The following is a 27,291-nucleotide window of genomic DNA, read 5'->3' as shown; positions in this document are numbered from 1 at the left end:
GGCAAGTTGACCTTATAAAAAAAAAAAAAAAAAACGATGTAATTACTCGACATAAAACAGCAGCTGAGTTGCAGTCAACATCAAGCTCTGCTCAAAAAATATACAAAGGTTGCTGCTCTAGACACTATCACTGAACAGGAGCAGTCCGCATCCCATGTTCACATAAGGCACTTGCAAAAGCCACTGCCGAGGCCTATAACAAATGAAATTAAAGAGATGGTGAGGAGCTGCAGTGCTACCCTTTAAAATAGGCAACACTATTGAGTGGGTTACAGTGTGTACACTACTTTTCCAGGCCCGAGTCTTTGTAAAAAAACTTTCATAGGTGCAAACTTGCATAAATCCAACTTGAACATGCGCACGCACATGCACACACACAAACTGAAGTGAAAGGCTAAATTCATTCATAATACAACATGAGCCGTGGTATTACAGATTCAAGCTCACTGTAAAATCCAAGAAAGCAAGCCCACTGCTCATAGCAATATCTTTATCAATGCTGTGCAATAAGTGACCATAAGCTGTACAAAATTATTTGCTCTAATGTTACTTTTTAAAGCAGGCTTTCATGTGAGCACATTTTAATCACATATTTTAATTGTGATGTTATATCACTCAACTTTTTTTTTTTGTATTACAGCTATAGGTTGCTGCAAGTTACAAAACAGCTAATTCAGGCCAATGTGTACATACATTAATTGGCCCAATCTCCAAATTGACAAAACGACCACATATTATGAAAACACTCTTCATAAAGTGTCAAGGCTGGAAAATATGTTTGCCCCTGAATGTAGTAACAGTGAAAAAGTACAGCACTTCTATGCCGGAAACAGAACATATTGAAATAGCTATACAAAAAAATAAAATGGTCAAGAGTGCAATTAACCAGCATTTTTTTTAAAATGCCCAACATGGTTTCAATTCCTTTTTGTATTTACATTGCCTGCACACACAGTGCAAGGAGCACTCAGAATGAAACCAAAACCACGCAAGGCAAGAACATCAGTTACCGTGATGTAAAGCAAGAAACCTATAAAGCAATGGCATTTCTGTCACGGTAGATGCTATAACTTATGGGGCCATGGCACATAAAGTACTATAAATGACAACGAAACACTCGTAAAAGACGGGGCGTTCTGATAAGGTACAAATAACCCGGACTTTTCCCAACCACTAGCAGGATATTAGAATGGGAAAGCAAGTGGACTCTGAACTCACTGTTCGTATGGTCAACATAGTATACGCCAACTTGCTGGTCGTAGCACTCCTCCCAGCCAAAAGGAAGTTCATTACCTATACAGTCTGCAAATGACTGTGGCTTTGTCAACCTGGAGTCACACAAGGAAATAGAACAATGGGGCAATGATCAAACTCTGCAGATAGCACAGAGCGAAACAGAGTGACCTTCCCTCAAATGGAAATGCATGCCCCGGACACCTCTTGCGTGCTGCACAATGGCATGTGCAAACTCAAAAGAAAATGACACAAACAGCAAGTGGAAAGAATGTCACCAAAGATAAGATATGGAAGGAAACACAGATAACAGCACAACTAAGGATCAGTGAATGGAAGGATGTTTGCCCCCTCTTCCCAGTTTACCAAAATGAAGATGAATGCGACCTTTTAATGGCAAAACCTCGCATGACATACTGCTTCACGCCAGAGCCCAGGGCTACCTGATAACTTCCCTGCCTTATAGCAAATCATCTCTTTGAACACTGCATGCCTGCTTCAATTAGGCAGCACTGCTTTTTCACTAATTTTCTGGTCATTTGATGCCTGTCAGTAAAAGCCAGACTCCTCCAATCCCTGACACTTGCATTTCAAATCACAGCCCTGATATTTTTGTTCTTAAAGGGCAACTCCAGGAAGAGACGAGTGGTGGGGGAGGGGTGGGGGGTTGAAAGCATTTTGAGTTGATAGTCACATCAAATTTTAAAGCCTTCCCTCTCTGTTAAAACCTATAAAAAAAAAAAAACATTTTTAAAATCAAAATAACGAGTGCCACGATTTTTAAAAACAGTGAAAACCGGTAATTGAAATTTAAACTTAGTCCAGTTGTCAAAGGCAATGCTCCACACGATTTAGCGACGATACTGCAAACATTAATAAACTTGTACATGCATTGAATGGCTGAGGTAGTGATTGAAAACAATGAGCCCTTTCATAAAACACCTGGGATTTATTTATTCATTCATTCCAGTACCTACATATCGCCCTAGTGGGCATTACAGTAGAGGGCACAAGGCAAAAAAAAAAAAGGAACACTTGACAGCACCGAAGTTGTTAATTGAATTAATACAGGCATAAAATACAGTGTCTTGATGGACATTAGAGTAAGGGGTGTGAAAAAATAGACAAACACTTCATAGCACCAAATTAATAAACAAACACAAGCAACAAATATTGGAAATCAATCGTTGCACCAAAGTAATAAACACAGACAACAAACACGGGCAATCAATCAGTGGTCACAAAAGGAAAAATGACCTAATGCAGCTTAGCGAAGTGGGGAGAGAGTGATTGCGATGTTGAGGACGGTCTGTTGCCCACAGAATCATCTGACTTTAGGCCCCAAGAATGGCAAATTTTGAAATCAATTTGTGCCAGAATATTTTGCATGGCTCCCAATTTTGGTGGAAGAGATCAGGACCATGAATAGGTTTCTTTCAAATACAGTAAACTCAAAGCAAGGAAATAGGTTGAATAACATTAAATGTCGTCCCCCCCCCCCCCCCCCCCCCCCCCCAATGCCATATCGCAATCATGACTAAATTAACTGACCGTGCAAACGCATGAAAAATGCCTGCTGGTATGACTTCATTTCCTGTTTTAGAAAGTCAGTTCTTTTCTTCCCCGGTGTTATATATAAAAAAAAAGTGCAACAGTGCTAATAGTCATAGCAAATGGCATTAATATGCTTTAACTTCTCTGCATTAAAATGTTCACAACCTTTAACGTGACAAGCACTACCCAGTCATGCCATGACGTGAGCAGCAGCTTCTAAGTGAGGTATGACGATGAGGCAAGCTCTTGTAAAAACAGGTGATAGAAAAGCTTGTACCGCACACATTACATGGCCACTTGCAGAAATCAACAGCAGCAATGCTGGTCCTTTCAACGGTCACAACAGATTCGCTAAGAAACAAATAACTTCTTATTGCTCTGCTAGTTGAATGCGCTGCATGGTTACAAGGACAAAATGAGATGACGACAATGATCAGAAAAAAAAAAGGGCCAGCCACCATCCTTTCTGTGAATATGGTCTCGTACCACAACAAAAAAATGCAGCCGATTCAGCTAGACTAAGTTGGGCAAATGTGAATATGTGAGAATGCACATCATGTTTCATTTCACTTTTGGTTCTAGGCTAGCAATTCAGGGTCAGGCTTCTGGCAAAGATCAGTAAAATCGGTGATTGGAACCCTAGTAGAAGTGCACTATAAAATTTAGGACCCACTGAATGCTCCGTAAAAAGAAAATGCAATAGAGGTGTGTCTGCATCCATTGCGGAATGATGGCAGTTGATCACGATGATGATAATGACGTGCAATGCACAGCACGATAGAGATGATAGTAATGAGGTTCCGTGCTCGCTTTCCTTGAAAAATTCCTGGGTTTTTGAAGCCTTTAAGATGTATTTTTTTTTTATCAAAAGTTCAAAAGCTTCAGAGATAACTTGCAGTTTTCCAATTTACCCCGGGAAGTAATGCTTTAGTATTAAATGATAGCTAGCAGGAACAAGGACATGGTGGTCTTCTCTGCCCCAAGAAAATTGAAGTTGATGTACCAGAAGATAAACCACATCAATACGCATGGCAGTTACATTACGTTGAAGCCACCATTGTAAAGAAACCTTTGTATGGTGCCAAACAGAAGTAACCTACAGCCTTTTGCATTGGACAAACTGGATTCTGTCTAAATATTAGGCTGCAGGAGCATTTAGAAAACCTGGAAAATATCAGCTTGCCAGGTAAACTTGCAGGTCACAGCAAAAACTTCAAACCTTGCAAAAAAAAAAAAAAAAAAAAAAATAAAAAAAATAAAAAAAAAATAAAAGGCAACCATCAAAGGAAACAATTTCTGTTTCTGCCCAATTGCAAAGTCGACAGTTGGCAGGAAAGATCATGTGTGTCATGAAGAACATGACACATATGAAGGTTGTGTCAGCATGATTTCAACAGCAAGGACGCTCTGAGATAGCATTCCTAAGTAAGCAGCTCAAGTAGATGACAAATAATGACATGCATGCTCAGTGGTCGCTCAAATTTTCTCTTTTAAGTCCTCTTTTGTCAAATAAAATTTCAGTTGACAGCTGTGCGACGTACAGTTGTCTAGTTTTGTCCTTGTAACTACTCGGCACATTCAAGCAATGCAGCAGCAACTGGACTGTTTCATTGTCTTGCTTACCATCACATTGCTTCAATTAGTACCTCCCAAAACTTCTAGTGACGAATTTGTCAGGCTTTTCATGAAACGAATTATTAAGTAACAAAAACAAAATGATAATGCCATGATTTTTAATAATACTTGAGTTGGAAATTTGCTAGAGATACGATTTCGATCCACTAGAGCAACAATTATCAATATGTATAATGCACAGTTATCCGTCCACTAGACCAAAAAACGTCAATATGTATAATGCATAGTTATCTGTTGAGTAGCATGGCAGCCCGGAGTTATTCCACAGAGCTAATGGCAGTCTGACAATCGCAGAAGTAGTTACCACATATTAACTAAGGAGTACCTTTCAACATGAACATGGGCTGGTCGCAACTTCTAATACATGGTAGCTTTAGTAGGATTTAAAAAGGAGCAGTTTGTGCCCAGAACGGCATCTCTGATTGCCATGAGCTGATAGAGGACTGATGACTTTTTTAGCTGCTGACATGAGTGACCTAACCGAAGGCAAAGAACATCTCTTCGCCGAATTTCGGTTCAGGAAACGTTAAATTCGGCCTGTTCATACCCCAAAAGCTGGAAGCGGTCGCTGTACTATAAAGAATACGTGCACAGAGGTCGAGTCTACAGGGGCAGTTCGCACAACGATGAGCCAGAGGATGAGCTGTAGTGCCCAATCTGGGCGGGAGTGTTCGCCATGCTCTTCTCTAGTTAGTTTTTTACTCACACACATTCACCCCACCCCCTCGGCCCGCAGATTGCGACCTGCTTCACAGCAGTGCACAGGAGCCAGCCACTTGCGGCGGGGATTCGCGGCTGCTTATCGGCGCGCACATGCTGACGCTCATTCCACACGCGCAGAAAAAAAAAAAAAATTAAATAAGGCGCGGGCGAGAGAAAGTGAACGGAATTTCGGCGAGAGAAAAGGCACTACAACAAAAGCCGCGCGGCGCGCGGGGCGCGCTCCCATGCGTGTGTGTTTATTGCGGCGGGGGGTGCCATTAGAGATAGGCATCCGCCGCCGCACTCTAGCATTCCTTGCGCTGACGTTTCACCCGTTCTCATTGACATCATTTTCGGGTCCTTTTCTTGGAATGCGAGGGAAGCGCAGACTGGCCACCTCACGAGCCGCTGCGAAACCCCTACTGTCGTTATTTTTCTCCCCCCTCTCTGCGTATCTAAAAACGCATACCCGGGCGACCCTATCGTACACAGCGCCAGTCGTTTCCGTGTGTTCCGGGCGAGCAGTATCTGTGGAGCAGACGACGAATGCGGCAACAGCGGCATTCTGTGCCAACGCCGCTGCCTCGCCGCGTTCGGGACGTTCGACCTTCCTGCATGCACGCGGCAACTGACCTAGAACAGCGTTTCGGCCCGCGCTGGAGACGGCAAATCGTTCGAGCACACTTCGTGCAGATCTCGAACTAGACGAGAGCTCTCGCCCCGGCTAGGGCGCGCTGAAAGTTCGGCAGTAATACACGGCATCACACACATGCGTCGATCGACGGTCAAGCTGTTGCTCGCAAAATACTCCGCAAAGCTGATTCACGGATATTCTTTCCACTCTGTCCAAAGCACTCAAAGGCAGGCGCCTATGCCGCCGACGCTCAAGTCAAAACTTTAGGCAGCACGGTCGACAGCCGCTGCAGGGCAAAGCATGCCGTCCCCGGTTGCCGAAACATCACGCGTGCCAAACAAGCCGCATATTTTCTTTAGTCCTAGTCGGCGCGCTAAGTAGCTGCCGCGAGGCCCCGTCCTCGAAAAAAAAAAAAAAAAAAAAAAAAAAAAGATCGCCGCCGGTGTGGCTAGCTGCTCGTGAAAGGCCTGTTCGGGGAAATGGGGACAGAATGTTGAACGTAGCGCGAACCTGAGACCTCCTGTCACAGTACTCCGATGATAACTTGTTTTTGTTGACGCCACACTGCGCGCTCCAGCAAACCCGCATCTCATCTGTGCTGCAACGACATTCCTTCGAATGCTCCTCTTTCCTTTCATTTTTGTTTTTTTATCTGTTCCTCAGTACATCCGAAATGGAAACGCCGTGTCCAAGGCGTTTTCTTGTGACAACCTGCGGAAAACACGGCATTCGTCTCCGACAACGGGTGTGGCGCAGGGCCAGCGACGGACAAGCGAAAAAATCTTGAGAACGTCGGGCTTTTAGCCCGAGGGGGCCTTCACGGGGAACGCACATTCCTTTGGCCGTACCCTCGCTTACCTGTCTCTAGGATCAATCCATGTCGTCTGTTTGTTGATGTGGTCGATGAAATAGATCTTGCCGTCGTAGTCGGTGCCGATGTCCCATCCAGAAGGTAGCGGTATTTCACCATTTCGTCTTTTCGGCATAATTTTCACGACCCAAAGTGAAGAAATGATCGAAATTCCTTTCGCCAGACAGAGCTAAACGCTACCTCCTGCCGCCATCTTGAATAGCACATTATCGTAGGAATGACGTCGCCGACGTAACAGAGTGGCAACCAATGGCAAGCAAGCGCACGGCGGCCGCGCTGCTCGCGGGACGCTTCATCCTGCTCCGTAGTTTACTCCCGTGGCATCTGTTTTACGTCTAATAAATGGCAGAAATATGTACGTTTGAAGGTGTTCCGCGACTAAATAAATGACGGCTGAGGAGAATACATTTAAGACTAACCAGAAGCTTGAATTTAGGGTCGCCATCAGACTGGAGCTAAAGATGTTCAGCCCGCATGATGCTAATCACGCAGGCTCTAGCAAAAGTAAGAAGTTAAAGCTATCTAGCTAGACATCAAAAGGCTGCTAGCACTGCGCTAGGTATGCTGTCGTCGATGGCCTCTTCGTCGGTCTCGAGGGCAGTGTGATGAATTGTGCTCTTTGGGATACGCAGCCGCACAGTTCTGCTGGTTGTAACGTCAAATTATAAGGCATGATTGCAAAATAGCTATATAAAACTTTTTATTCTACAGTTTTTGTATTTATATGTCAGTTTTGATAGTCTCAGATATAATTTCTTCAGACGCGCAAGCGTCTAACTCTGCAGTCGAAGACCGAAACCGAAACTGCACAAACATGGCTACTTCAAAGCACGTGATAGATCTCGGCCAATGAAACTCTAATGTGGAATATCTGAATTAGTTAAGGGTGAGATTGTATTTTGCTACTACTGTGATCATTGTGCCTCAGGGGAGACAGTTTCCGGCGCACACATGAGGTCGAGAGAGGAGATTGAGAGAGGAGACCAAAAATACTAAACAAAAAAAGTTAAGCGGAAGCACGGTGAGCGGAAGTGTAGAAAAGCAAACTTGTTTTACCGTCTTACCGTGAGCATAGTCAGAGTAGTCAGAGTCACCCCTAGTGACCATGAGAGCGTGTTCTTCGATGTGAATGTCGTCATGTGTTGACTGCAAAGTGCGTGCACGTGCGCATCACACTGAATGTGTCGGTGACTGACATTGTCCGAACCCTTCCGCGATAGCTCAGTTGGGGCGTTCGACTGCTGACCACTAGGATGCGAGTTCAATCCGGCCGCGGCGGCCGCTTTTCGATTAACGGAGGTATGGTGGCTAGAAAGGTTACGGAGGCAAAAAGCAAGGCGCCCGAGTACTGTGCGATGTCGGCGTCCCTCATAGCCTGAGCCGTGCTGGGATATTAAGCAGACGTTGTGCGCGGTCTTCGGTTGATCGTCGACAGTGCTTTGCACGCCAACGCGCGTTGTCCACACGGTGGCCGCTCAAGTGTTCGGTTGATAAGGTTGTAGTACATCTCGAAGGAATGCTGCCGCCTGTATGGCTGGCAAAATAGCGCTTAAATTTGGCTTCAATGGTAAACTTTGTGTGCCGCGCTGCACAAGTTTTCCATGTTATGTTTTTGTGCGTTTGCCTCCTCCCTGCGCCCATTTTTGATGAAGATATGGTTTGTGGGTGCCGAATTTTTGCGTCCAAAAGCTACTGAAGAACTCCGGATGAACAGAAGGAAGAAACAGCTCAAACGGACAGGGCGTGCGTTTGAGCTGTTTCTTCTTTCCGTTCAACATGAACCAACCAGCCCGACCAAGCCCTCTTCTTGAACTCTGGATGAATTCGGATCATCTTGGGTTCCTTGACGTGCACTGATATAGCAAACGGTACTGGCGCTGTTGCATTTTGTTTCTGTCGAAATGCGACCGGCGTAACCGAGATTTGATCCCGTGTCAGTGTGGTTCATCTAGGTTACAATTTATGTAATTGTCTGTGGGCGATAAAGTAAGAGAACGAGCTTTCTATCATTATCATCATCAGCCAGACTAGACCCACTGCAGGGCGAAGGCATTTCCCGTATTCCTTCAATTAACCCGGTCCTGGGCTAGCTGCATCCACTTGACTCCTGCAAACTCCTTTACCTCATCTGCCCACCTGACTTTCTGCCGCCCCCTGCTACGCTTGCTTCCCTCGGAATCCAATTTTGTTACCCTTAGCGACCATCGATTATCCTTCCTTCGCATTACATGTCCGGCCCGTGCTCATTTCTTCTTCTTAATTTCGATTAGGACATCATTAACTCGAGTTTGTTCCCTGACCCATTCTGCACGCTTTCTATCTCTCAATGTTACACCAGCCATTTTCCGTTCCATAGCTCTCTGCATTATCCTCAACTTAAATAGAACCCTTTTCTTTAGCCGCACAGGTGAGTACTGGTAAGACACAACTATTATATATTTTTCTCTTGAGACATGTCGGTAGGCTGCTAGTCATGATCTGCGAGTATTTACCAAATGCTTTCTATGCAATATGTCAACCTTCAAAATTGTATTCATGCTTTCTGATACAGTGAGCAGTCAAGTCAATTTACAGGCATAAATGTGAGTAGTTGGCTCTGTGTAATATGCTTGACATTTCAGTATTTCGTCGCTCAGACACGTTCGATCCTCTTCACATTTCACACAACACTTTTATTGCGGCAGAACTTCAAAATTCTCTTAACTATAACAAATCAGAAAGCCTTCATTTCACTGTTGTGCACAGTATTGAAAGGTTTAGACAATAAAATGCAAAGAAGCTAATGCAATGCAATGGAAAAAAAAAAAAAAAAAAGAACATGGCAGAACTAATTTCAAGTTCTCATAAAATCAAACAGAAATGGCAGAAAATCTCGAAAAGTGATGCAGTTAGATGCTATAAAATTGCAGTACTTGAACCATGCTTTCTTTTTTCTAGATACAAAGTTACAAAGCAGTGCATGTAAGTACACTAACATGTTAATTTCATATACAGCAAACACATTCTAATGCTCATTTTACCATCAAGGTTTACATGATGAAGACTACAGTAAAAGCTGGCACTTGAGTAGGCCCTAGGTTTGGCAGCGAATGTTTCAAAACATTTCTAAAGCTGATAATCAACACAAGAGAATTAAAATTGTAAAAGTGCAGACAAAAAATTAAATTTCTAAACCAAAATGAGGAAGTATAATAATCCACTAACAACAGGAATCAATATGAAGATGCAGCAGTGTGCAATAGGCACCAACTGGTAAAAGGTGATGTGTGTTCCCAGATCTGTTTGCACAGGGCAATGAGCACAGCTGTGCTGCAGTTCACTCCAGCTGGCAGTTCTATCGAACGTGATCCTGTTTTTTAAACAGAGTTGCTCGTGTTGCCAGTGAATTGCTGTTACTCCTGCTCAATATGTGGTGCTGTGTTATATGTGGCTCTAAGAATTTCCGCCTTTTCGCCAACACGTCCCCTACTGCGCCAGTGTTCATTTTTAGCCGTTCGCTGTTTTTTTAGTTCGGATACATCTTTATGGCTGCAATCCTGGCTCCTTTTTCCCGAGCAGCCTTTGGTCGGTGAGCCTCGCAAGTTTAAGCCTGCAGTTGCCTGCGTGCCCTCTCGCAGCTGTGCAGTGCACTCTTGCAGCTGAGCAAGCACATACTCTAAGGCCTTGCTGTCAGTGCAGTAGTAGGCTAGACTTTTTCCCCTTTCATATTCTTGCAGAACTTTCGCTTTTAGTTGGCCTATACCTTGCGAGCATGATTTTTCCAAGGCCAGATTTCCTGATTTGTCAACTATGTCTGCATTTGTCATAGGCGACACGTTGTAGCAGTTATTGTGGCCGTCCTCAATTTGCGTGGTGACACCATGATCAAGTGCCATTAGTGGCCCATCACGGTAGTGTTGTGGGAGTTGGTCAAATCCCCATGCTTCGCATAGCAAAAAAATTGCACAAAAATGCTTGCATGGGAGGCCGTGTTTCTGGAAGTCGTGGCAGCTGCAGCTCGGCACGGCAAAGTTTACTGTGTAGACGGTCCCTTCAGATGTGGCACTTTTCACCAGAAAAGTACCGTTCTGACACCCTGCTGTGATCGATTCATTAATGAAGTCCGCCGCTACAGCCAGCCTGCTCATTATGTGGTGTACTACGCTACGTGGTCTGTTGTGCAAGTATGGTGGGATGTTGTCATGATACAATCTGTACTCTGAGGAGGACTGTAAGTTTTTTCTCTGAAAGTGTACTTGTCGATCTGCAAGGAAAGTATGTAGTGTTTGTAAGAGGCCAGTCAAGCTTCGGCGGCCACTGTGTGACTTGAGGTAGTACTCTTTTAGCATCTTATTTTGTGCCTCAGTGCCGTTATTTGTTGTGATTGTGAGGCCAGGCCTGAGGTAGGTTGCCCACATTTTTTTTACCGGAAGCCATTGGGTTTCCACATAATGCCTGAACGCAGGGTTGTCAGTCCACACCTGACTCGAGTGCATGTCTTGAAGCGCTATGGCAAAATCCTCTGCACTATGTGCCCTAGCTAGCTTACGCAGCAAAAATAGTGCCTGATTTTTGTCATTTATATTATTTTCTTTTTTCCGGCACCACCGCTCCCAAGCCTGTTCACGGTGAAAATCGCAGAGAGCAATGCGGCTGTCTGGAAATGTCAAATTTATGGCATTAATTTCTGCCTGGCTAAAATCAATCATCCAGTACTTGGGGCAAAAATTTGGATTCCACAATTTAAAAACCTCTAATGCTGCTGAAATGCACTCAGATGTTTCGAATTGCACTATAAACACGCCTACAATAACATAGCCTGTTGGTGTCTTGACTACCAAAAAAAACAAAGGAAGTGCATAGTCGGTAGTCTTATTTGTAGCATCGAGGCATACATCATCTTCGGAGTATTTCTGTAGAGCTGATTCCATGAATGCGGTCTGCATGCAAAACATGAGTGTTTGTTCGCATTCACTTGCAACACTTTCGAGAACGCTGTCATTTTTCTGTGATGGCATAGTGCTGGATTCTTGTGAAGGGTGCTGCTTGTATGGCTGGAAAAAGTATTTTCCTGTAGGGTCTTTTCTTCGAAGATCTTCGATCAGTTTCATCGCATTCACTTGATCCACTGAGCTGTATCTGTCTTTTCGGATTGCAGACTGTATGTGTGAGCGTATGTCATCTCGTGTTGGATAAAATGTTCTGCATGAGTGCTGTGGTGGTTCCTTATTAGCAAACAGAACATCTTCTACATAAAATTGCAAGCATTTTTGGACTTCAGTCACTGATGTAATACCTTGCTGCACAAGTTGGTTTATTTTGGCTGACACTTCAGCATTCATTGGTTGGCCAAAGCTGAGTGCCATGCCAAAATCATGTTGTGTGTGGCCATCTTTTGCATTAAAGCTCACATATATTCTCACTTCACGGGCCACTGCTGGTGCATACTGGTTGTCCGAGGACAGTGCACTTTCCAAACGTGCCATTACAGCTTTTGATGCCGCTTTCCTGCTGTACGCAGAACAGTTGCGTGGAAGTTCTATCTGCAATATAATAAAGGGAATATGAAGTATGTAAAAAAATTCAATGGCAAGTTTTCATATGTGCTAGCATAAAAATATGTACAAGCAATTATATGCACTTTGCTGTGTCCACAAGCAAGTGACAATATAATAGTCTCCTTATTTCATTATATTTGGTGACAATATAATAGTGTCCTTATTTCATTATATTTGCATATTGACAGCAAGACATGAATGTTGGGCATCAAGTAATTTAGCTTTTGAAATAACCCGCAGCAGTGGTGCAGTGGTTAAGGCACTCGACTACTGTACCCACGGATGTGGAATCGAATGCCGGCCACCGTGGCCGCTTTTAGATGGAGGCGAAAAGCAAGGCACCCGTGTGCTGTGTGATGTCAGTGCACGTTAAAGAACCCCAGGTGGCTGAAATTTCCGGAGCCCTCCACTATGACCTCTCATAGCCTGAGTCGCTTTGGGATGTTAAACCCCATACATAGTAATATTAATTAGCTTCTGAAATATTCAGCGTGCCAATGTGAGTAAAAAAGAAAGACTTGCATCTTCTATCTAGGACAGCAGCTTGGGCAAGTTGGTTATTAATTTGATACGGAACAGCGCCGAATAACGGGACAAGAAAGGAACAAGTGCTGCAGTTTATTTCGATGAAACGCAGCTTCTTATAACATCTGCACCACCGTCAAAACACATGCATCACAACCATATCGTTCTCGCAACTTGAAATGACAAAGGAAGATTAGTAATCATAACTGTAAATTAAACTTTTAGCATATCGAATTCTTTCTTTGTTAGAGCAATAGACGGTGTACTGTTGCAATGGTCACCCAGCCTCGCTATCGACGCTACCTCGATGACTTCGCGGACCAATTGCTCTTTGTGTTTAACCATTACTCTGCATTTGCTGAACTCAGGTGCACATGTTTTTGAGGGGCAGTCTCTGCAATGTATTCCTAGGTTTTTGCAAGCTTGCTCAAAATTCGTTTTGTATTCAAGAAGCATTTCGTTCATGCATCTGCCAGTCTGTATTCTTTCCCACTTGTCACCGGCAACGAATAAACGAGGCCTTCGGAGCATTCCTTGTCCCTTGACCCATTATGCGCTATTCCCTATCAAATCTTCTATGTTTTTAAAATGAGCACTATAAAATCCATAGCCATGTTGAAACCATGCTGATAACTGATTTCAATGATAGTGTTATAGGGGTTGTAAAAGGTTTTGTGAACACAGAACATAGCCTGAGGATGAGCTGGCAAACTGGCAGTCCTAGCCCTGACAGTCAACACATCCATGTTATGCCGTGCGCTAGCAGTGTAACTGCTGCCGCTGCCAGTTTTTCTCTTTTCTATGGCTTCAATTTGTTTTTCTGCTATAACATCGTTGCCCCTTGATATTAGTTAGTTTTTCTGCTTGCATGTCCTCTACTTTCTTACTGGTTTCTCAAAAACTCAAACACTTCAATTGCATTCATAATATTGTCCTGTGATAAATATGTGCAAAGGTAGTGAAATAACCGCCTGCATGTTATGAACAAAGACTGCACAAGACATTCAGTAATGCACCACTCAGTTCATGGTTTCCTTGTTCTCCAATTGTTAGTGACATCATAGCTGCATGGGGTGTTTCCACAAGGTTAATTTGCTCTAAAAACAAATAACAACCTCACACACCTTGTACTCTGGAAACATTTCAATCCTTTTTGTGTGCATCCTGGCTATGCACCCTTTTTTCTTTGTGCCTTGGAGCTTCATTTTCCTCTTTGGAAATGTTGCTGGACCCCAGTCAGGAGTGGCATTACTCTGAGTCTTGGAGAGAAAGCAAAGGGAAGAGTCAGCTTGTGTTGTGAATTACCAGAACATATTCCTTCTTATTTCAATGAAATATACCTTAGAATAACGGCCTGGGGGGCGAGTTGGTGCATGATGGAAATGAACGGCGGCGCAACACGGAAACGGACACAGACAAGAAGGGGACACCACATGCGCACACTACCAACTATTTATTAAACGGAAAGGTGGCATATTTATACGTCCATCTCAAGCATCAGACTCATCGCCACAGTCCGCTCCAAACCCAACACGTGAACGCCGAGCAGCACCAACAGGAAATCAGACAAGATATTTCTAACCTCAGTAGATATATCAAAAATGGGGGGCAAAAAAAAACATTTTTTTTTTAAACGGAAGGCAGGCCATATCTCATAGCAAATGCAGTATGGACCGAAAACAGCAGAGTAAGACATGAGAAGCGACCAGCCCGAACCCTAACAAATAAAAAATAAACAATAAAACAATCGTAGCAAAAGCAGAGTCAAAACAGTTAAGCAAAAGCAGTCAGAACCCTAAGCCAACAACAAAAGACGATCGTAGCAAAAGCAGAGTCAAAACAAATGAAGCAAAAGCAGTAAAAAAAACTAGGCCAACAAAAACAAAAGACGATCATAGCAAAAGCCGAGTCAAACAAATGAAGCAAAAGCAGTCAAAAACCTAAACCAACACCAACATTCGTAGCTCAAGGAGAGTCAAAGAAATGAAGCAAAAGCAGTCAAACACAATCGTATACCAAAGGCATAGTCAAAAAAAGGGGGGAGCAAAAACAGTAGGAACCTAAAAGCAACTAAAAACGATCGTAGCAAAAGCAGAGTCAAAACAAAAGAAACAACAGCGGTCAAATCTAAAACAACAGCAACAAAAAGCACTGGTAGCAAAAGTAGAATCAAACGAGCTACGAAATTAACAACCCGCCTAACTAAACATCACAAGGCCGTTAAAAATTCCGGGCTTAAAGTCGCACAGTGCATGCCGTCACAAAAAATTATCAAGGAATGAAACTTCATTTCTACAGAGGGATACAGACGAGTCGCTAACACAAATGCTGCTCTTCTTTTTGATCATAAAGGCTTCAAGAATTTCCCGTGCCACCTGATCGCGACTCCTGCCCAGAATCCTTATACCGTTAAGCATTGGCTCACAGTTGCATTCTTTGCAATGGGTAGACAAATTTAACCCGCCTCCGTTTTCTAACGATTTCTCATGAAATATACCTTCTAGGACTGTTGAATGTGATAATATGGCACATCTCCTTATGAATACAGAAGCTAGGTTAAATATGAATATTGCCTGCTAGTAATTGGTGTCGATCCCTGGTGCCATAAATTATCCTTTAGTAGAACATTTCACTCCTTGTGCAGTTCGTACACAGTAATATGCAGCATGGCAAAGGCCACGGCACTCTGACCATGTTGCTCTCACTGTATTGTTGCAACAAATGTGCTCACATACAAACCTTTACTTACATCACTTGGTCTGCTGTGGACACCATGGCGCTCTTTTCCAAATACACACCCTTTCGTACATTTAGCAGTAATCCTAAATGGGCAGTCAAGCTCGATTGGTAGGACGCATCCTTTCTGCTTCGCGCAGAACAGTAGCCGTGCTGAAAATATTTGAACACCACAGTGAAAATTTGTACTTGGTTTACACGCTCATGCATCAAAGCTGTACAGACCCTTGTCATAAATTTTAAGCAGGCTTCAACTCACTGTGGCATGTCCTACTAATGCCTGAACACAAAATTTTGTAGGCCTTGCTAGTGTCTATTTTTATTAAGCACAAGTCAAAGTGGTTCCCATGACATGTGCACATATCAATAACCAACATACCATCTGAAGATCACTATAGTGAATGTTTTGAAGTTTATAAACCTTTTAGACATAAAATGGAGGAAGTCTTTATAAGAAGTAATAAATTACTCTGCAGAAACAGCTTATTGAAGTTTGTTTTTTACACATTTGCTCCCTATTCACAGAAATGGATCATAACAAATCACTGAAATTGGCAGTGGAGAAAGGGATTTATTTATTGCTGCCAGAAAAGCCCCAGTTAAAGGCTATCACATGATTTTACACAAGTGGAACTAGAATAAGCGATAACTACATTTTATAATTTTTTTTCATATTAGCAAATTCATTCACTTGAAGGGGAAAAAAAGTTTAGGAACTTTTTTTTTTCTTCTGTAAACTGATATGATGTTCATTCCACTTCTGTAAAATAAACCCGCCTTTCCTCACTGCTAACCTTAGTGTTCTGCTACGAGCTTTATGTGAAAATAGGCAAACATGTAAAAATAATTCAATAAATATTGCACTGATTTTTGTCAATTTTGTACTACTTTTGTGTATTAGTTGCGTGAACTTTCGTTTATGTAGATTTGATCATACCATTGGTACAGAATATGTTACTTATATTGTTTTTTTAAAGACTTGCCTGACCTTAATTAAGCTACATTTTTTTATTGTGAGCCCATACAACTATAAATGGCTTCCGTGTTTAATTTTGCAAACGCGCAACCCTAATTTAGGAATGTACGCGATTCAAACTAGCTGAGATCTGTACGTTTTCTGCCCGCTGGCACCCGTCCGACGTTCCCAGAAAATTTGGATCACGATCGCAAGTAGTAAAACGATGGACGAATACTTACATTTCTCAGAATCGGGGTGGGCAGAAACTTCTGTCTGAAACGAGACATTTATACTCGCAAGCTCACGCTCGAATTCTTTGAGCGTATCATCACTGTCCAGGTACCCGGTCCACTGCTTGTCCACTTTCTTCACATCTTTTAAGTATTTCCTCACTATTTCTTCTTCCTCGCGAAGTTCGTCTACGGGAAATGATGCGATAGGCACCGCATCCCCCAAGTTATACATGGCTGAGCGGCACTTCGGCGCTGCAGCCACTCTAGCTTCGCCGCTTTGGGATTCAGTTTCAAATTCAGCGCGAAAGTATGCACTACGCGCGAATCGCTTTGCGCATGCGCGTAATAATAACAAAACAATAACAGGCAAGTCTTCGTTTACGTTTATACTTTTATTAAATTAGTTTGTTGCATAAAAAAAACGACTTGCAAATTTGTGCAGTTATTTGTAAATAACTCCACCTAAATTTTGTTTTGCTACTTTTTGTTTTCTGTGTTCTCCGCACTCGACACGCCACCTTCTCTCTCTCTTTCGACCTCAGGTGTGCGCCGGAAACTGTCTCCCGTGCCTCAGCTTACAGCGGCGGTGCAGTCAGCCAAGTCAGCGCACTTGGTTGGGCCACGTTTATACGGCCGTTCGTTGATTTATGCTGAAAATTAGCTGATGTGTTCAGTGCTGAGCCGTACGCAGCCTTGACCGCCACAAAGGCATATTCGCCGAAGTAAAGAGACCACCGACATATAGTTTCAGTATCGTCAGTACGCTGAATAGCACTGCCCCAATCGGGTTACCAAGCTTTTCATGGCTTGCTCTTTTCCCATTCACCGGGTATCCGTTATGTGCCTGATGTTGACTTTCGTGTTCTGCTTGCACTGTCCGCAACCTCACTTCGAAAAATTATCTGCCCAACCTCGCAGCTAATTGTGTTATGCGCTTCCAGGCAACATAGTTACAAGTAACGAGTCAGCTGCTGAGCATATCGCACATGCCATATGATTAGTTTGCCCGGTGTGCGCTGACGTAGACATTCTATCAGCTAAGTGCTGTTTCTCTATTGATTCATTTTTGTCAAGGATGGACCAACCGCGGGCGATCGGTCGTGGCAGAGGTGGCCGCGGCCGCCAACGTCGAGATGAGCCCCAGACCAGAACTAACGACTGGGGAGTGCCTTTGCAAACACAACGAAGACCTGCACCACAAGCGCCGAAACTTGCGAGGAATGGAGACGCCGATTCGCAGTCCTCGGAACTGGCGGCCAGTCGCAAGTTCGAGGAAGCCTGTGCGAAAGTGCAGGCGAACGTGGAAAAATTCCTGCCACAGGCTCAAGACGACCAGTCGTCCGAGGAGGAGGAACTTGAAACTGCCGGAATCCTCTCTCGCGTTGTTGGCTCATACTCTGGTCAGTTTAATTTAGTTCTTCCTATCTTGCTCATGTATGCTTTTTAGTTGACCGTAAAGCAGTGCATTTTGTAGTCGATGTGTCGAACTGTGACTGCATGTAGGGGGACATTTAAATTTGTTATGTGGGAGCACATAGGACCGACAAGCAACAAAAACACGAAGACGAATAAGTGACCACTGGTCTTTCTGAATGGTCAACAAATGATCCTGTCGTCCGAGGAGGAGGAACTTGAAACTGCCGGAATCCTCTCTCGCGTTGTTGGCTCATACTCTGGTCAGTTTAATTTAGTTCTTCCTATCTTGCTCATGTATGCTTTTTAGTTGACCGTAAAGCAGTGCATTTTGTAGTCGATGTGTCGAACTGTGACTGCATGTAGGGGGACATTTAAATTTGTTATGTGGGAGCACATAGGACCGACAAGCAACAAAAACACGAAGACGAATAAGTGACCACTGGTCTCTCTGAATGGTCAACAAATGATCCTACTTACTGAAAGCGTGCTGCGCAGGAGAGGAGGAGCACTATGACGTGCATTGGGACGCACGAGATGGCAAAAGCAGTGTCGCTGCTGCCTTGTCTATGGCCCATACCTTTGCCGTCTCTTGCCTGCTAAAGGCAACCATATTTTTGTTCTCTTTGCGGTTCATACAAGAAAACAATAGAATTTTTTTGTAAGCTTGTCGTTGTCGAGAAACATTTTTGCCCCAAAGGCTTCCTCTGTTTTATTGGTCTAAATACAATTTTTTTTTTTTGCGTGTGTGATGAATTTCATGCTGCTTTGTACAGTGGAGAGCCTTACACTGCCTTGGTCTATTGGGCACTGTATAGTATACTCGCACAAAGCACAATATTTGCTTTCGACAAGGCCCCCCCCTTCTTACCTGCAAAAAAAAGAATCGTTTTGCTGTTACTGTTGCCAGACAGTCTTTATTTTCTTAATGTTTTCAACCTATGCTCAATATCATCAACACAAAGTGTGTGATGAGATTGAAACCCATTGATTGATCATGTGCTTATTATAACTAAGTGGGCACGCTGTATTATTAGTGTCTGTACCATCAATATTTACATTTTGCTGCAGAGAATGCTTTATAAGCACATCAAAACTGCAAAGATGGCTCTGTTCACAACATTGCGTAAACCCATTGCAGTAGCCCAAAGGTTAAGGGGTTCGACTGCTGTACCCAAGGATGTGGGATCAAATTCCACCCGCGGCAACCACTTTTTGATGGAGGCGAAAAACAAGGCTCTTTGTGTGCTGTGCAATGCCAGCGCATGTTAAAGAACCCAACATGGTTGAAACATCCGAAGCCCTGCACTACGGCGTCTCTTGTAGCCTGAGTCGCTTTGGGATGTTAAGCACCATAAACCAAACTAAACCGAACAGCATTGTGTAGGGTAGCTTTTTTTTATGGAAGGTGGCCAGATATCCCAAATCTTCTTAGTGGCGTTTCTTTTGAGACTTGAGTTATAGGTGGCACGGGCCGAAATTTTAAGCCAGAGCCCGGCTCGGGCCCTATGCTATATAGGGCCGAGCCCGCCCTGGCCTAACACTGAAAGGGTCTGAGCCCAACCCAGCCCAGCCCGGACCTGTGTTTAGATTTAAGGCCCCGGCCCGACCTGCTACTATTGCAGGTGGAGTGACAATGCAGAAAGAAATCTCGCATTGAAGATCACAAATTTGTAGAACGCACTGAGGCACAGCACATACATTAGAGCTTTCATTCTAAATGATTATGCAAAATAACAGGTTATGCTTTGATGAAGGCTTGAGGCATTTTCGGCGCTCTTTGATCATGAATCCGGCAGCGCTGAAGCTTTTTTCGCTGCTCTAACTTGTAGCTAGATTGACGAATATGTTCTTATCTGAAAGAGCACATTTTAGGTACACGACTTCCTTGCTTTTCCAATAGCGTGCTGGCTCACACTCTGAGCAGGGGGCTGATTCGGTAGCCAAGTACCCGGTGAGCTCGTCTCTCTCACTGTATGCTTTCAACGGTACTGGCAATGCTTCACCACTGCATTGCCTGCTCCGAGAAATGAGTAAACGAACGCAGATGCTTTGATTAGGTGCTATGTCCTGCTTCCACAGAGGGTATGTCGAGGCCAGGAGCAAGCACTACAGACGCACGTGAGAACAGCATAGCACAAATCTCTAAAAGAATACCTCAACATGTGCGCTGGTGTGGGTGAAGCAGCAGCCCCGAAAGTCGAAACTCGACACCCCACAAGTGGCCCTTTCACATTGTTGTTGATGGCTGTTAAATATCCTTTCACAGTGAAGGCGCGCAGTGGAAGGTGAATCGATGTTTAAATAGAACTCGTATGCTGTTCTATCCATGCTGTATGTGTGCTTTCACAAAAATTGCACGTACTCAGGATCAGCGTGTCCGGTCTGGTTTGGCCTGCCCGCTAGAAATATACCCTGGCCCGAGGCAGAGGGCTTCTGAGTAGCCCGAGCCCATGCACACCTCCAACTTATTTCCACAATGTCCCTAATGTGGATGCATGCTTTATCTTGAAGTAAGCGCTATTCAAGTGATTATGCACCCAGGGATTTCCCGATAAATTGAAATGTGGAGGGGGGTGGTTTTTAATTCCTAGCAGGGTGTGGGGGTTGTATGCTGAAAAGTGTTCGGCATTTCAGTATCACTAATGTAAAAAGATATGATTTTAAGGGGGTGCTTCAGAAAAAGAGAGGGGGGCGGGGGGGGGGGGGGGGAATCACTGCATACATTCTGGCTGGCTTCTGTTACACATGCAAACCATGCATCCAGTCACTGGTATGGGAATAAGTGGCTTTATTGCTACAGCATTTTGGCTCAGTGAGGAACTTCACTTTCAGGTTCCTGATATCATTTGTAATGTAATATCTCATTTGAAACTTGGAAGCTTCCCTTGCTTTTTGCATGCTGCTAAAATGCTTCTCCTGGAGACACACCAACATTACGGTGTCACTAGGAAGGAATATGCCATTCTCCTATCAACTGACATTGTAGCTGAGAAGGCATGGTGTTTAGGATCACTTCCAGCCTGGCTGTATTAGTGTGAAAATTTTCACTGAAGCAGTAATTGGTCTGTGCATTTCACCATCTTTTTTTTTTTTCTTCTAGAATTTAACAACATGGGTTCAGGTGACCTCCAAAGGACCGTTCAATTTTTGACTGACAGCCTTGTGTCTGGTGCTGTGGTGTGCCTTATTTGTATTGAGTCAATAAAGAGGACCGAGAGGGTAAGCAAGAACACCTTTTTTTCTTTCTTTTTAATGGCACCTTCTTTCGTGATAAGGTAAACTGCTTTTTGTAATGAAATGCACTTTGGTTGCTGCAGGTCTGGTCTTGCAGTGGCTGTTACGGCGTTCTTCACCTCAGTTGCATTCAGAAGTGGGCTAAAGACAGTATGTTTCAACAGCAACAGCAGCAGCAGCAGCATCAAGAAGACTTTACTCAACAAAAGCTCAAGTGGCACTGGTGAGCATTTCATTTGCTATTTGTGATAAGGGACATAGGCTGTATATGACTGCTACTTCCTAACCATTGACAACATGTTAGGCGTCATGGCTTCATAGAGTGTTGAGGCAGTCATGCGTGGAGTCTGATGCTATTGTACATTTTGATTGTTTTTATTTTATTGTACTGTACCCTGTCCTTCCTTCCTGTCACTCCCTTTTTATTTCCTCTCCATGTCTTCTCGGTGTCTATTTCAGTCGCCGCAGCTCAGCTGCCTCCATACTCAATGGAAAATGCCATGGCTAACAAAGATATTTTTCCTCCTTTTTTGCATTGTTTATTAACCAGCTGCTACCACTACTTCATAGAGAGAGTCGAATGGCTTGAGGAAATTTATCGGAAACTATGCGGGATAGTGTGAAAGAGTGGGAGCAGATTTACAAGTATGTAATTCTAATCAGGAGACAAGAAGCATTCAGTATGGTAAAATCGAATTGAGCAAGCATTGCATGAGCTGAATTTTCTGCTTTGACCTTGCCCCTCTTGCCTTCTGTCACAGCATAAAATGCACTGAAAAGAACTGTCTCTAATAACTTTCTATGGCCTGAAGTGCATGGTATTATTCATCTAAGCAATCACAGCAGTGGAAAAATTGAATACATTGATGCTCATTGCTATTAAACAGGCTAAAGGCACCATAATTATTGTGCTTATAACTTCACATAGGGGTCAGTTTTCTTATTTAGCTACGAAGACAGATTTGCAACAGATTGTTTGCTTTTTGTAGAATGGCAGTGGGTGAGAGTCATGGATGCGGACAGGGTTTCACTGCGCGCCTAAGTTGCATCTTCCTACAGATGTGCCGAATAGAGGGCAATGTCTTTGGAGAAACATAGCATAGCAATGAGCAGTGCTGCATTATTGAATTTAGTTTTGGTACTAGTACTAATGGTCAAACAAGTAGGTTTGGCATTTCTTGAAAAGAGCAGCACAGGGACAAGGGTGACAGGGAAAATACACATGTAAAGCTGGTCTTTGTAGTTCTTTTTTAATCATTCACCTTTCAAGAGCTTTCTTCTGTGCTTTGCAGCATGCAAAAGTGTGAGCCTTGCATGTGCGAATTGTTTTGCAAGCGTGCAGCCCACCATCAGCAGTATGTTTTCTGGTAGTGGAGAATATGATCAGAACATGTTGATCTTGCTCGTGTGATTAGGGGAAATCACTGTCCACAATACTTTGGCATTAGTCTATTGCTGCTTCTATTATATTAGTCTATTAAGCACAATGCTTATTGAAAAAAAGATCTTGCAGTTCTCTGATCATTGTTGCTATCAAACCATTCAGCGAAATATTAAGGGACGTAGATGAAGTCGCGGTGCAGCCGGCAAATTTATCTTCTAGATGGCTGTGTTACTGGCCAAGAGTACAGTGTTGCGTCTGTAGCCATTCGCTGTCCTAGGTGCCAACATAGCCATTGAGTATGCGTTTGGCATGAAATCTATGCAGCCCAAAATGTCGCAAGGACTACGACAGCAGGCAAGGATTGAATGAGTACCGCTGCTTTTGTGGCCAGAAGGTGGATCCTGAGTATGATCCCTGGCTTGTGCCGCACTCGTGTGGCCAGACCTGCTCACGTGAGCTGGTGCCTGCCTGTGGTCATCGTTGCCTGCTGCTGTGCCATCCAGGTGCGTGGAACCTTTTGTCGTTGTTTTCGCATACTATCAGCCATTGAAATTTTCAGCAGCTGGTCATACGTTACTATTTGTTGCAGACATTCCCTTCAGGCAAAACTTTTATATTGACGAAGGGAAAATGTTGAAGTTTCAAAATTGCATCGAGGAGGATGCCAAAGTTTTGCCGAAAAAATTTCTGTTCTTCTAGATGCTTAATTGTGCAGTTTCTATCGAGGTCTCTTATCTCCTTGTCATTGCTCAGTTATGCTCCTTATGACTTATTTTGCTCATAGGAACTCGTCATGTAAAGAGGTTAGCATATATGAAGCATTTTAAAGCATTCGACCTTGCAAAACTGATAAAATGATAATGATAATTGGTTCACAGGAAGGGAAAGGTGCAGCATCTGTCACACTTGTTTCTGTGGACACCTGAACGGTGCCGTATGAGAAGGGAGGAAGGTGGGAGTGAAAGTGGAAAGGGAGAAAGAGGAGCCGTAATGGAGGGCTACGGAGCAATTTCGACCACCTGGGAATCTTTAACTTGCGTTGACATCGCACAGCACACGGATGCCTCTTCGTTTCGCCTCCGTCAAAACGCAACCGCCGAGGTCTGGATCGAACTTGGGTACTCCAGCAGATGAAAGAAAATGCACAATGACTGGAGTTGCTCCAGAGTTACCATAAAGCACAAAGGTGTCCATCTTAGAGTTTTTAGTTTATTATTTTTTTTTTTGCACTCATTTCACATGCCTTGGTTGACGGAGCAGATGACGCACGTATGGAGCGTTTTTTCTCTGACAATGATTAACCAACTCGCCCAGCAACATATTTTGAACTTGTTGCCCCCCATAATGAAAGTGAGAAGCTAAACAGGACTTCAGCATGGAGGAGTTTGCTCTGGCCATCCAGTGGTGTGCATGACACACTCATTCACTTAAGGCACCAGTTCTCACTTTCATTTTCTTGCTCGACCGAAATGGGGAAATTATCTGCTACTGTTAAGTTCTCAGTGGGAGTTGGTTTTCGTGCTTGTTGCTTTGTGCTATCAATAGGAGGCAGTTAAGTCGTGTGGTGCATGTATAAGGTGAGTATGGGAAAACCAACTTTAAAGGAGCTCTGAGGACATCATCTAGTTATTGTTTTGAATATAAATTGATTCTCTCTTTGTGTTTGGTCGTTGTTAACTTTTTTTGTCGAGCAAAAGATTCGTTTATTGCAGAGGAAATTGTATCCAAATATCTTTCCGCCAGTCTATTAGAATTTGTGAGGTCCTTACCTATAAGGTTACGCTACCATCGATTTAGTGGGAATAGCAGTGTAGCTTAGCCGCTGTGATCTACGACCAGTGTGCAGTGTTGGCGTATGCATTTTACTTGCAAAAATGACCGGTGATAGAGACACTCATATTTTCTTTAGTCCTTTCTGTAGCTTATGACACCTTTGTTATAGGTTGGAGTGTCTTCTGTGATTAGAAAATGGTACCCTATCGATACCCTATCGATACCCTATCAATAGAGGCCAACTTGTATTTTCCCTCACTGTCGCTTTAAGGTGTTATCAGGTGTGTGTAACAGTGATTCTGATTTTGCCTTCTGTGTTGACATCCTTCAATTTTGCGGCATAATTTTGCTGCTTAAAACAAAAAATGAGAAAGCTGAATAACTATTTGCCTAATTGTTTTTAATTGCACCTAGTCACAGACAGATATATATGTACAGTATATATGCTTTATTTTCTGGCCTATAATTTGCACTTGTGTATCACGCAGACCACTACAAAGATCAGTCTTTATGCAGCCAAAAAAAAAATCGCACGTAAGTCGCACAGATGTGTGAAATGCACCTGTTCATTTGCTATGCACTAAAAAATTGCTTTGAGAATCCCTCCGTTGGAGGTTGTGACAAAAATACTCCTGTTTCACAGCTGGTATGCACAGGCAGCCCTCGAGCTCTGACAAGTGTGCCTTTTTCTCGTGGCTTGCCCTCTTTGTTAGCTTAATTGACGGGGGCACCCTTTTTGGTTTGTGCAAGTCCTGGATATTTTTTTTTTTTTTTTTCGCTCACATCAAACTGTCTCCCTGCCGCCTGGTCTCCATTATCCAGCGCATATTCAGCAGCACACAACTTCAATTTTGCAGTAGTTGTCCAGTCCAGCATAGTTGTGAAGATGTGATTTTGCCCAGAGCACAGCATATCAAAGATTGTTTTATCACAGCATGGTCCGCGTTCCACTGCCACTTTTTTCGGGGGAGCTGCCCGTGCATGTGCAAGTGGCCTCTAGGGATGTGCACCTGCCACATCGCAGTCATAGGTGCCCCCCCCCCGCGGAAGCAGACCACAATAGGGATCATATGGCGCTGAAACTCTAATCACTCTAATCTTTTTTTACTTACCAGGTCTGTTGCGCTGCGTTAACAATGATCGACCACCAACTCCCCCGACCTTTTTTCTTTTTTGCCCCTCACACCGCTGCCATGACTAGACAGTAAAAAATGCAGAGGGAAAGACAGCTAAATGTGTTGCGGTTATATTGTGAAAGCAACATTATGCCAGGTTTAAGCTCGTCGCGTATGCCGTGGCCGCGGCAATGAATGACCTTGGACAGCCGCACCTTGCAACCGCTTAGCTGAGCTCCGCCAGATGGCGCCTCAGTCGGAGCCGCTCCGCTGCCGCTTGCTCCAGCCAGATGTGTGCTCCGCAAGCAGAGGAAAGGAGGTGGCGCTCCACGAATATAAGCGCGCTTCGCCTCGGTTGAATCTAGTCATTATGGAGAGCTCTAAAGAGAGGTAACAATGGCAGAACGAAGCTAGGAAGAGACGACGCATTCAAGCGACAGCAGAAGAACGCGCTGCACGAGAAGTGTCATAAAGAAGATGAAACTAGAAGTCTTTCTACTTCCCAGAGTGACTCTACGACGACTACGGAAGATTCCGGGTTCAGTTCCCAAGAGCGTCAAAATGAGATGAAGCGGAAACGACGTGCCAAGGAAACGGAGGAAGAATGTACAAGAAGGCTCGAGAAATGGCAGCCCGACGCTGCAGCTAAACGAGCCGATGGTGCGACAGAAGAAGCCACACGTAGCCAAGCAAAAACATCAGGATACAGCGTGCCGAATAAACGGATGAAGAGTGGGCTGCACTTCTAGAGAAAAGAAGGAAGCTGTCTTTGGCCGCTGCCGGTTAATCGTTCCGTCCGGAGACGTCGAAGATCGTAGACGTTCTGACCATGCTTCGCCTTCTTGATATAGCTATAGCTGCCACTATACAACACCAACTAACCACAAGCTAACCACAAGCATAGCCATGCAGCTGTTGCTTTCGCAACTTGACCAGGCTTAGCCAGAGCTAAACCGAGCCTAATTTTTCTTGACCTGCCTTTTTCACTGCAGCTTTTGGTGAGCCAATGACAGCCCTGCAAAGTGTGGAAATAGGAATTTAAGACAATTGTTCACAGTTCTTGGCTTGCTTCTATGGGCTTGTATGCAGCATGCATGCTTAGTGGCATTTTGGCCTACACAATGCACACATTTGATAGGTACTTCTTAAGCCCCTTCAAGAAGGATGCTTTGTGTTGTTGTCATTAATTGCACTTCGCTTTGTTCTGTGCATTTTCTAGGTTGAGTGCCCGCTTTCACTTGTGATGCATTCTCGATGAGAGGCTGAATACGGAAAGCACTCGGTGGCTTTGTGTGATTTCAGGGCCGTGCCCCCCTTGTCCCAAGATGGTGTGTAGCAGCTGCTACTGCGGCAAAGCAGATCCGACCGCCAGGCGTTGCGGTTCTCGTCTCTGGTCATGTGGGAAACCCTGTGGCAAGTTGCTCTCTTGCAACCAGCACACGTGCGAGCTCTTGTGTCATTCAGGTAAGTCATTGAATTCAAACTGATGTTTTTCTTGCTGATAGAGGGCTGATTGAGGGAAAGCTTAGTGGTCAGCCTGGTGTATGCAGATGTGTTGGTATAAAATAAGACGTGTATCCCAAAGATGTGTATCCGATGGATGTGTACCCGTGTAGACGTGTATCCCAAACCTATGATGGCAGCATAAAATAAAAATGCATGCTGGGAAAGGATCTTGACTCAAGCATTTCATTTTGTTGTTCTCTATGGCATAACTGCATTTATTATAAGATAGAATGTGAAGTCTACAA

At 43.9% G+C, this 27,291-nt stretch overlaps 3 protein-coding genes across 6 annotated transcripts in view; 1 reads left to right on the top strand and 2 right to left on the bottom strand.

Annotated features, from left to right (window-relative positions):
- kibra (WW and C2 domain containing protein kibra) overlaps window positions 1-6,855 on the bottom strand; it is a 33,547-nt gene extending 26,692 nt beyond the window's left edge. Inside the window, exons 1-2 of the mRNA XM_084601481.1 lie at window positions 6,617-6,855; window positions 1,219-1,328 (exon numbers count right to left, since the gene is read on the bottom strand). Of these exons, the coding sequence (XP_084457607.1) occupies window positions 1,219-1,328; window positions 6,617-6,744 (238 nt within the window). The 5' untranslated portion in view covers window positions 6,745-6,855. The remainder of the gene's footprint in view (window positions 1-1,218; window positions 1,329-6,616) is intronic.
- A 218-nt stretch (window positions 6,856-7,073) lies between these two features.
- Window positions 7,074-17,181, bottom strand: LOC146191044 (uncharacterized). Its single transcript, XM_084600267.1, has 6 exons — window positions 16,625-17,181; window positions 15,441-15,580; window positions 13,816-13,950; window positions 12,020-12,151; window positions 7,694-7,775; window positions 7,074-7,084 (listed from the first exon to the last, which is right to left on the bottom strand). The coding sequence occupies exons 1-6, from the start codon at window positions 16,848-16,850 to the stop codon at window positions 7,074-7,076; spliced, it is 726 nt and encodes a 241-aa protein (XP_084456393.1). The 5' UTR covers window positions 16,851-17,181.
- An 8-nt stretch (window positions 17,182-17,189) lies between these two features.
- Window positions 17,190-27,291, top strand: part of LOC146191043 (NF-X1-type zinc finger protein NFXL1-like) — a 31,929-nt gene continuing 21,827 nt past the window's right edge. The window contains exons 1-6 of one of the 4 annotated variants that reach the window (XM_084601479.1): window positions 17,190-17,231; window positions 17,693-18,018; window positions 21,135-21,253; window positions 21,352-21,491; window positions 22,977-23,155; window positions 26,843-27,004. In XM_084601479.1, coding sequence (XP_084457605.1) covers window positions 17,694-18,018; window positions 21,135-21,253; window positions 21,352-21,491; window positions 22,977-23,155; window positions 26,843-27,004 — 925 coding nt within the window. In that variant the 5' untranslated portion in view covers window positions 17,190-17,231; window position 17,693. Of the gene's footprint in view, window positions 17,448-17,692; window positions 18,019-21,134; window positions 21,254-21,351; window positions 21,492-22,976; window positions 23,156-26,842; window positions 27,005-27,291 lie in introns of all 4 variants that reach the window. The other 3 variants (XM_084601478.1, XM_084601476.1, XM_084601477.1) reach the window with 3 other exon arrangements.

The sequence above is a fragment of the Amblyomma maculatum genome, chromosome 4 (assembly GCF_055883805.1).
Source record: "Amblyomma maculatum isolate TAMU_Amacu chromosome 4, ASM5588380v1, whole genome shotgun sequence".
Classification (NCBI taxonomy): Eukaryota; Metazoa; Arthropoda; class Arachnida; order Ixodida; family Ixodidae; genus Amblyomma; species Amblyomma maculatum.
This window is presented reverse-complemented; position numbering and strand designations above follow the sequence as displayed.